Source organism: Tribolium madens, unplaced genomic scaffold (assembly GCF_015345945.1).
Source record: "Tribolium madens isolate multiple individuals breed KSU strain unplaced genomic scaffold, Tmad_KSU_1.1 Scaffold_3;HRSCAF=73;Tcas5.2_LG2, whole genome shotgun sequence".
In the NCBI taxonomy this organism is placed as follows: Eukaryota; Metazoa; Arthropoda; class Insecta; order Coleoptera; family Tenebrionidae; genus Tribolium; species Tribolium madens.
This window is the reverse complement of record NW_025401006.1, coordinates 14,586,751-14,597,946: the sequence shown is the minus strand read 5'-3', so window position 1 is coordinate 14,597,946 and position 11,196 is coordinate 14,586,751. Positions and strand designations below refer to the sequence as shown.

General features: G+C 28.7%; 1 protein-coding gene across 1 annotated transcript in view; it reads left to right on the top strand.

Annotated features, from left to right (window-relative positions):
- Window positions 1–702: 702 nt before the first annotated feature.
- LOC123007735 (peroxidase-like) overlaps window positions 703–11,196 on the top strand; it is a 14,063-nt gene continuing 3,569 nt past the window's right edge. The window contains exons 1-6 of the mRNA XM_044403155.1: window positions 703–1,404; window positions 1,452–1,639; window positions 4,339–4,515; window positions 6,572–6,768; window positions 6,820–7,015; window positions 10,102–10,447. Of these exons, the coding sequence (XP_044259090.1) occupies window positions 1,256–1,404; window positions 1,452–1,639; window positions 4,339–4,515; window positions 6,572–6,768; window positions 6,820–7,015; window positions 10,102–10,447 (1,253 nt within the window). The 5' untranslated portion in view covers window positions 703–1,255. The remainder of the gene's footprint in view (window positions 1,405–1,451; window positions 1,640–4,338; window positions 4,516–6,571; window positions 6,769–6,819; window positions 7,016–10,101; window positions 10,448–11,196) is intronic.

Below are 11,196 nucleotides of genomic sequence, written 5' to 3'. Positions count from 1 at the left end.
TGTTAAAAACAAGACAAAAAATCACATAATTACGTTGTTTTTGATTTTTTCAAGCGTTTTACTACGCCAAAATTCAACAAAATAGTTCAGAAAGGGTGTTATTTTTGTTTTTTCAGCGTTTTTGAGACGAATACAAAAAAAAATGTTAAAAAAATTACGAAATCACTAAATTAAATGGAAATTGACATAATTTTTTAGTTTGTTTTGTTCAACTTAGGTTTTGAACTAGAGGCTCATTTATTCTGCAAAATTGTGTTCGAAGACGCCTAAAATTCACAAAAAGAACTGATTTTGATGTTATTTTACTCGATTTAACTAAATTTTGAACAAGGTTTAAGTCAAAAATTTGAAAAATTTGTTTAAACAGGCTAAAAAATTACAAAATGAAATCGAAATTGATATTATTTTTTAACCAGAAGCTTATTTATTTTCCAAAATCTTGTCCAAACACCAAAAAATCACAAAAATATTTCATTTTCACAAAGTTTATGTCAAAAATAAGTCAAGAAACCATAAAATGTGGTCAAAAATGCTTTTAACCAAGATTTTTTTTGTACATAAAAAATCTAATTTTTACGAGATTTCGCTAAAAGGAATAAAAAAATCAACAAATTAAATCGGAAATTATATAATTTTTACATTTCTCGAGCCTTTTAGCATATTTTTCAGCTAAAAACGTAATTATTTCGCAAAATTTTACTAAAAACAAGCCGAAAAATCACAGAATAACGCCGAAAATAATGTCACTTTTACTTATTTGAGAATTTAACCAGATCTTCAAAAAAATGCAAAACACAAAAACAAAAAAATCCAAAAATTTCATTCCTTAAAACAATTAAACGTATTTTTGGAGACAGAAAGGAAACAATAAAAATTAGTATTTTTCATTGAAAAGAAGTCAATATTGACAGTTCCTAGGGCCCCCTATTACTACGCCACTGCCCCCCAACGCCAACTAATCTATAAATAAAACATGAATGTGTCACTAATTTGCAATTAGCTCAATTAATATGTTTGGAATTATAGTGTCTGCGTAAAAGAAAGCTCATTATTCTGTTTACACCGTTAGTGGTACTACTTGCAAAATTCATTGTCCTTGGAACCATTCTCGTTCAATAAATTAATTTGTTATGTTCAGGTTCTTGGCTTCTTATTATTCTCAAGGACTGTGATAATTAACCAATGAATCACCCATTATAATAATAAATTATTGCATAAGGGACTCCACCCTGCCCCGATCTAAGTCCAATCGACGATGTTCCTGTGGTACTTCTTGGCCCTCCTCCCCCTGGCCGAACCCAAAGGTTCCGGCTACAGCATTTTCCTGGAGCACACCCCAAATTGGCAAGGGAGACCCTACGGGTACGGCCCGGCACCACCCCAGCCCAACTTTGACCCTTTCAAGTACCACCCCCATGACAAAATCACAATTTATTCAAGTACCATTTTAGCAATAATTTTTTACCACAACCACAACCAAGCCCAGATCCGGCCACTCTAGGCTGTGGTACTCCACCAGCGTCGTGTCCGAAATCACGGTACCGCTCATATGATGGTTCCTGTAATAATCTAGTGAACCCAGTGTTGGGTACCCCACAAACGCGCTATGCGAGACTTCTACCGGCGAATTACGGCGATGGTGAGTTGGAATATACAGGGTCGTGACAAAAATAGGATTATACAAGGTGTTAAAAAAAGATTGTAAGATGTTTAAGGACCAAAATAAACATGGGTTCGGAGATATCAAATGTGAAAATTTTTAGAATTTCTACTAGAACTTTTCTTTTTTTTATCAGATTGCAAATAAAATTGTTACTTTGCGGACCATTTCTATTAAGACTTTCATTTCTGTCTTGTTTTACATCGTAAAAAAATATTATACAAAAAATACATATCACATCAGAATTCTAAAAACAAAAAAAATTTAAGAATATTTAAAAAAAAAGACAAATAGCATAAGAGCTTTACAACATGAAGTAAAACGTATAAACAAAAAAAAATTGAAATTGTCAATTAAATCTTCCGAATTTCTTTATCTTTTTCATTATCTTCACCTTCTTCAGTTTTTTTTCGACATTTGTAATTTTTTCTCTGATTTTCTTGTTTTACGTTTTTTTTCTTGTATCGTTTTTATTTTTTGTTATATRTTTTCCCAATTGTTAAATTACCGTTTCAGGTTTTGTTTCAACCACTGTTTCTTTTTTTTAAGATAAATAGTTTTTTTTTTCTTTATTTTTTGTGTTTCCGGATTGGTTTTCTATTTTTATTATGTCATGACATTTTTTTTTATTTTACTTACGTATATTATTGTTAAATTTCACTTTTTTATTTCTCAATAATTCTTCTCATTTTCTTCAGACTAAGTTTTCAAGTTTTTATTTAAATCCAAAACAAAACAAAAGTAACGATTTTTTTGTAATAAGAGAATAAAATACAAAAAATACACATTATGTACCAGACCGAATTTCTAAAAACTTTAAAAAATTGTAAGAATATAAAAAAAAGAAAAAAAAGCTTAAAAGCTTTACAACATGAAGATTTATAAACAATTTTTTTTAAATGTCAATTAAATCTTCTGAATTTCTTTATCTATTTCATTATCTTCACCTTCTTCAGTTTTTTTTCAACATTTGTATTTTTTTCCTGATTTACTTGTTTTATGTTTTTTTTCTTGTTTCGTTTTGATTTTTTGTTATATTTTTTCCAATTCTTAAATTACCGCTTCAGGTTTTGTTTCAATCACTGTTACTTTTTTTTTAGAAAAATTATAAGTTTTTCTCTTATTTTTTGTGTTTCCGGATTGGTTTTTTATTATGCCATGACAATTTTTTGATTTTACTTACGTATATTATTGTCAAATTTTACTTCTTTATTTCTCAGTAATTCTTCTCACTTTCTTCAGATTAAGTTTTCAAGTTTTTAATTAATCCAAAACTCTTCAAGTGGACTTAAAATTGGTCAAGTCAGTGGCAAAACAAATAAAACCACGTTTTTTTTATTTAAAAATATTAGTCCTTAATAATAATAACGATAGTTACAATAGACCAAAACTAAAACATTTCAAGTGGACCTAAATCCGTTCTTGTTGGTGTCAAAATTAAATAAACCACGAATTTTTCGTTTTTTTAAAATAATAATAATAATAATAATAATGTGATTAATCATAGGTCGAAAAGTACGTAAAACACTAAACAGGGGATTTCAAGTAGACTCAAATAAGGTCATTTTGGTGTCAAAATTACACAAAAGTAACAATTTTTTTGTTTTACGTTGTAATAAGAGAATAAAATACAAAAATTATTTACCAAGTTTCTAAAAACTAAAAAAAACAATAAAAAAATTAAATTTTAAAATTGACAACTAAACCTTCTGAATTTCTTTATCTTTGTCATTATCTTCACCTTTTTCATTTCGACATTTGGAATTTTTTCTCTGATTTTCTTGTTTTACGTTTTTTTTCTTGCATCGTTTTTATTTTTTTGTTCTTCTTTTATTATATTCTTAAATTACCGTTTCAGGTTTTGTTTCAACTATTTCCTTTTTTTCTTAGATAAATAATAAGCTTTTTTCTTTATTTTTTGTGTTTCCGGATTGGTTATAATTCTTCTCATTTGCTTCAGATTAAGTTTTCTAGTTTTTATTTAATCCAAAACACTTAAAGTGGATTCAAAATTGGTCAAATCGGTGGCAAAACGAATAAAAAACGCTTTTTTATTTAAAAATATTAGTCCTTAGTACTCGTAATAATCACGATAGTTACAATAGACCAAAACTAAAACGTTTCAATTGGGCCTAAATCCGTTCTTGTTGGTGTCAAAAATTAAATAAAACAAATTTTTCATTTTTTAAAATAATAATAATAATAGTACAAATTATACGTCGAAAAGTATGTAAAACACTAACCAAGAAATTTCTAGTGAACTCAAATCCGGTTATTTTGGTGTCAAAATTACACAGGCACATTACAAACCAGACCAAATTTCTAAAACTTTAAAAAACTGTAAGAATATTAAAAAAAAGAAAAAAAAAGCATAAAAGCTTTATAATATTCGGTAAGTAATATGTTAGAGGTATGACGAAAAAAAATTATATTTCATCCTCATCTTCATTTTCTTTAGTTTTTCTCGACATCCTCAGTTTTTATTTGATTTTTTTCGTTTAAATTTCTTGTTTTTTAAATTTTTTCTTCTCTACGTTGACATATGTTTATTAAGACTTTTTTGTTTGTTTTAAAATATCTTACAATCTTTTTTTAACACCCTGTATAATTGTTTGCATTAGCAAAATTCTAAACTTAGGACACCCTGTACTTGAAATTGGGTTTTTAATGGGTTTTAGGGGTGAGTAACCCGACTGTGTCAGTGACGGGGAAACAGCTTCCTGGGTCGCGGATTGTGAGTCTCTTACTCTACCCAGATGTGCAAATTGAGGACCCTAAATTTACCATCAATGCCATGCAATATGGGCAAATTATCACCCATGATATGAGCATGATTGCGGGTAGTACCCAAGCACGTGAGTACCAAGTTTGGGTCATGGGCCCAAAATAGGGTATTTTACCCGGGCAGCGTGAATTGCGCTCAGGCTAATAAGGGTCGCTAATCCTTAAGATAAACTGCGCTCAGTAGCATCAATATAATAAAAGGTATGTTTTAATTAAAAAAAATGTTGAAAAAGATCAACAAATACATCGATCCACTTTTGTAAAATGTTTATCTTATAAGTTTGACCAAATTTTTAAAACATTTTAGGTAATGTACACCTATATACAGGGTGTTCCGTCTAAAACCCACATTAAAAGTATTGGGAGTTCGAATAATCATATTTGTTTGAAAATTGGTACATAGCCATAATGCATTAAGTTCTCCTAAATGAAAATAAATCAAGATGGCGGCACTTCCGCTTATACCGGAAGTCGGTCTCAACTTTCTTATTTTAAATGGAAAGCTATATTTTTTATTGCGTTTTTGGATTAATCTGGTTATTTTAAGAGAGTTTTCATCAGCTTTCCCTATACCTAAATTTAGCCATTTTTGAAATATTTGGAGTTTTTCAAAAATTTTTGGATCTGCACCTTCCACTTTAAAAATCCGTAACTTTGCTATTTTTGGAAATTTTGAATTCGTTTTTTTGATGTTTGAAAGAGAAATTTTAGATCTTTCTTCCGGTGTTTTCAAATTTTGAAAAAAAAATTAACAAAGCATAAAATTTTAAGGTTACTTTTGTAATAATTCAAATACCCATAACTCAATTTTTCCAAATGAAATACCCCAATTTTTATTTTACTAAATGGAAGAGAATTTAATTCTGCATCGATCTGTATTAATATTCCCTATACCTAAATTTAATAATTTTTAAGTTATGGTGACTTTTTTTTAAGACTGTCGAAAATCTATTACGTTTTCGTATAGTTTGCCATGGAAATCAAAAATATCAAAATTGTTTTTCAATAAACGTCAACAGTGATTTATTATTTGACAAATAGTGCCAAAATATGGAGAGTCAAAGCAACTCAAACTTAGATTTAATTAATTTATTTTGTATTTATGGAGAGTGTAACAAAATTATGATGTCGTTCATTAAACAAAAATAAATTTTTCTCACTTGTTAGCTTTAAATAATGATCGCAACCTATTAATAATAATTAAGTTTGCAAAACTTTGATTCTTCATATTTTGGCACTATTTGTCAAATAATAAGTCACTATCGACGTTTATTGAGAAACAATTTTGACATTTTTGATTCTCTAGTAATAAATTTTCTGTAGTCTTAAAAAAAGTCCATAACTTGAAAATTATTAAATTTAGGTATAGGAAATGTTAATACAGATCAATGCACAATTAAATTCTCTTCTATTTAGTAAAACAAAAATTGGGGTATTTCATTTGAAAAAATTGAGTTATGAGTATTTGAATTATTACAAAAGTAACCTTAAAATTTTGGGATATATTTTTTTTTCTTCAAAATTTGAAAACACCAGAAAAAGGATCTAAGCTTTCTCTTTCAAACGCCAAAAAAAACGAATTTAAAATCTTAAAAAATTTCAAAGTTACCGATTTTTTAAGTGTAAGTTGCAGATCCAAATTTTTTTGAAAAACTCCAAATATTTCAAAAACGGCTAAATTTAGGTATAGGAAAAGCTGATGAAAACTCTCTTAAAATAACCAGACTAATCCAAAAACGCAATAAAAAATATAGCTTTTCATTTAAAATAAGAAAGTTGAGACCGACTTCCGGTATAACCGGAAGTGCCGCCATCTTGAAAATATTTTTATTTAGGAGGACTTAATGCATTATGGCTATGTACCAATTTTCAAATAAATACGAATACGAACTCCCAATACTTCTAATGTGGGGTTTAGACGGAACACCCTGTATATTTGTGTTCAGTAAATGTAAATAATAACCTATTTCGTCTTTGTTTATTTGAAAAGGCCATCAGCCTGGTAATTTAATTTTTAATAATGTCATTTTATTACTGAGCGCAGTTCAAATAGGGATGTAAAATTTTTCTGAGCGCAGTTTCTGCGTGAAGTGAGCGCAATTTACCGGCACCCATTTTACCCCGTAGAGCCCCACCAAACCAAATGTTGTACCGCCGATGGGCAACTACTCGAGTTTGCCAACATTCCGGAACATTGTTTCCCCATTGTGTTGCCCAATGACGACCCAGCGCACTCCCAGACGAATGCAAAATGCATGAATTTCGTTCGAACGATCACTGATCGTGATCGTAACTGTGTTGGAGGCTCCCAACCGGCTGAACAAGTACTTAATTTCATTTTCCACTTAACCTATCATGAAATCATGTTTTAACAGTTAACTGCAGTTAACCATTACTTGGACTTATCGATAGTTTACGGAAACAGTGGGCAAATCAACCAACAAGTCCGCCAATTCCAAGGGGGGAGACTCCGGGTCGAGGTTCGACATGGTAAGGAATGGCTACCACGGAGTACCAACGCGAGTGGGGTTTGCTCCATTCAGAGTCCACAAGAAGTGTGCTACTTGGCGGGTGGGTACCAAATTATAAAAAAAAAATTACAAATAGGATAAGATACCAGGAACATGAAAAAAATGTTTAAAAAATTCTATCTGTCAAAAAATTTTGACATTTGACATTTTTTTATATCTATTTAATGATACTGATGATCTTGTAGATGTTTTTTTACAATTATTTAGGGAAGGGACATAAATTTTGCCAATAAAAGGCACAAATAACATTGAACAGAGTTACAATTTAGGCTACAGCTTCCTTGTTTCCTCTTTTAATAGCCTATAGCAAAAAAACTTGGAAAATTATTTTTCCAACAGAAATAAATAGAATCAAAGTGCAAACTTTAAACCCTCATAACTTCGAAATTTTTATAGATAACATTTTTCCATGTTCCTAATATCTTACCTTATGTGGCATTTTTCTCTGGGGCGCGAGTTCTGGCGCACCCTGTATACAGAATGTTCCGTCTAAACCCCACATTAAAAGTATTGGGAGTTGGAATAATCGTATTTATTTGAAAATTGGTACATAGTCATAATGCATTAAGTCCTCCTAAATGGAAATATTTTTAAAATGGCGGCACTTCCGGTTATACCGGAAGTCGGTCTCAACTTTCTTATTTTAAATGGAAAGGTATATTTTTTACTGCGTTTTGGATTAATTGGGTTATTTTAAGGGAGTTTTCATCAGCTTTCCCTATACCTAAATTTAGCCGTTTTTGAAATATTTGGAGTTTTTCAAGTAGACTCAAATAAGGTCATTTTGGTGTCAAAATTACACAAAAGTAACAATTTTTTTGTTTTACATTGTAATAAGAGAAAAAATACACATTATATACCCGACCGGATTTCTAAAAACTTTAAAAAATTGTAAGAATATTAAAAAAAGGCTTAAGAGCTTTACATGAAGACCTATAAACAAAAAAAAATAAATTTTAAAATTGTCAACTAAGTCTTATGAATTTCTTTATCTTTTGTATTACCTTCACCTTCTTCAGTTTTTTTCGATATTTGTAATTTTTTCTCTAATTTTCTTGTTTTAGGTTTCTTTTCTTGTATCATTTTTATTTTTTGTCATATTTTTTCCCAATTGTTAAATTACAGTTTCAGGTTTTGTTTCAACCACTGTCTTTTTTTTTGGATAAATAATAAGTTTTTTTCTTTATTTTTTTGTATTTCCGGATTGGTTTTCTATTTTTATTATGTCATGATAATTTTTTGATTTTACTTACGTATATTATTGTCAAATTTCACTTCTTTATTTCTCAATAATTCTTCTCATTTTCTTCAGACTAAGTTTTCAAGTTTTTATTTAATCCAAAACACTTCAAGTGGACCTAAATCCGTTCTTGTTGGTGTCAAAATTAAATAAACCACGAATTTTTCTTTTTTTTAAGATAATAATAATAATAATAATAATAATAATAATAATAATAATGTTATTAATCATAGGTCGAAAAGTACGTAAAACACTAAACAAGAAATTTCAAGTAGACTCAAATAAGGTCATTTTGGTGTTAAAATTACACAAAAGTAAAATTTTTTTGTTTTACATTGTAATAAGAGAATAAAATAAAAAGTACACATTATATACCAGACCAAATTTCTAAAAACTTTAAAAAATTGTGAGAATATTATAAAAAAAGAAAAAAAGAAAAAAAGCATAACAAGAAAAAATAAATTTTAAAATTGTCAACTAGATCTTCTGAATTTCTTGATCATTTTCATCTTCTTCAGTTTTTGTTTCGACATTTGTAATTTTTTCTCTGATTTTCTAGTTTTACGTTTGTTTTTGCTTGCATAAGGGAGTTTTCATCAGCTTTCCCTATACCTAAATTTAGCCGTTTTTGAAATATTTGGAGTTTTTCAAAATTTTTTGGATCTGCACTTTCCACTTTAAAAATCGGTAACTCTGCCATTTTTTAAGTTTTTGAATTCGGTTTTTTGGCGTTTGAAGGAGAAAAGTTAGATCCTTTTTTTGGTGTTTTCAAATTTTGAAAAAAAAATCACATATCCCAAAATTTTGAGGTTACTTTTATAATAATTCAAATACTCATTACTCAATTTTTTCAAATAAAATACCCCAGTTTTTATTTTACTAAATACAAGATAATTTATTTGTGCATTGATCTGAATTAACATTTCCTATACCTAAATTTAATAATTTTCAAGTTATGGACTTTTTTTAAGACTAAAGAAAATTTATTACTAGAGAATCAAAAATGTCAAAATTGTTTCTCAATAAACGTCGACAGTGACTTATTATTTGACAAATAGTGCCAAAATATGAAGAATCAAAGTTATGAAAACTTAATTATTATTGATAGGTTCTACCATGCAACAAGTGAGAAAAATTTATTTTTGTTTAATGAACGACATCATAATTTTGTTACACTCTCCATAAATACAAAATAAATTAATTAAATCTAAGTTTGAGTAGCTTTGACTCTCCATATTTTGGCACTATTTGTCAAATAATAAATCACTATTGACGTTTATTGAGGAACAATTTTGACATTTTTTATTTCCATAGCAAACTATACGAAAACGTAATAGATTTTTGACAGTCTTAAAAAAAAGTCACCATAACTTAAAAATTATTAAATTTAGGTATAGTGAATGTTAATACAGATCGATGCAGAATTAAATTCTCTTCCATTTAGTAAAATAAAAATTGGGGTATTTCATTTGGAAAAATTGAGTTATGAGTATTTGAATTATTACAAAAGTAACTTTAAAATTTTATGGTTTGTTAATTTTTTTTTCAAAATTTGAAAACACCGGAAGAAAGATCTAAACTTTATCTTTCAAACGCCAAAAAAACGATTTCAAAATTTTAAAAAATAGCAGAGTTACCGATTTTTAAAGTGGAAGGTGCAGATCCAAATTTTTTTGAAAAACTCTAAATATTTCAAAAACGGCTAAATTTGGGTATAGGGAAAGCTGATAAAAACTCTCTTAAAATAACTTAAAATAAATATGATTATTCGAACAGCCTGTATTGTCCTCTATAGACTTATAGTCTGTTGAAAATAAATTTATATTATTATTATTATTATTAAATTCGGTACTTTTACTTTTCACTGAAAAAAAAAATTTTTTCAGGTGACGCTCGAGTCAACCAAAACCCACAATTGACCATTCTTCAAATCATCCTCATGAGGGAACACAATCGAATTGCTGACGCTTTAGCCAAATTGAACCCACATTGGGATGATGAAACCATTTTTCAGGAGGCGAGAAGGATTGCAATTGCTGAACATCAGTTTATTTCGTACTATGAATGGTTACCGATTTTCATCGGGCTTGAGAATTCGCTCAAAAATAAGATTATTTATTTGACGAAAAATTTTATTAATGATTATCGACAAGAAGTCGATCCGACGGTACTCAACGAACATGCGACTGCTGCTTTCAGATATTTTCATTCGCTCATCGCCGGGCATTTGGAGTAAGTTAAAAAAAATCACCAGATTATTAATTTCAGGCGTTTTTACGACGATTTATTGAAACTCAAAAAATTCGGTTTTTCATAAACTTGTATCAATGCATTTTTTTATAGTTTCTAAGACCGCTAGAAATGTTGTTAAGAACGTCAACGTTTTTTGCTCAATTTTAATGTTCTCAATTTTTGTCAAAATTTTGATCAATTTTGGTACCCGGAATTATTGGCGCTAGCCTCTTGTATTTAAGATCATTGGAAAGCAAATTTAATTTTATATCACAGTCAAAAAAAATCAGTGTTCTACGATAAACAGTTATCGAGAAAATTTCTGATAAAGTCAAAAATATCCAAAAAAATAAATACGACTAAGTATAACTTCAAAACTATTGCGAATTTTGCAGTTTTCGTGACGCCAATCGATTCCCCGGAACATTTTACATATGTTTATATTAAGATACAGTTATTTCGCAATTTACAAAATAAAAAAAAGTAAAAATTCTTAACTTTATTACTCAATATCTCAAAAACTATGCATTGTAGAGAATTTTACACCTTTTTCAAGAGTAATTCAGAAACCATCACATGTAATTCAGATTAGTCAATTTACTTTCAGAAAGAGATTAGTTAATTGTTTTTCAGAAGAATAAAATGATTTTCAGAAAACTATGAGATGTAATTCAGATTAGTTACAGTAAATTCAATTTCATGTTACATGTAATTCAGAAAATATGAATTGTAATTCAGATAAGTATCTA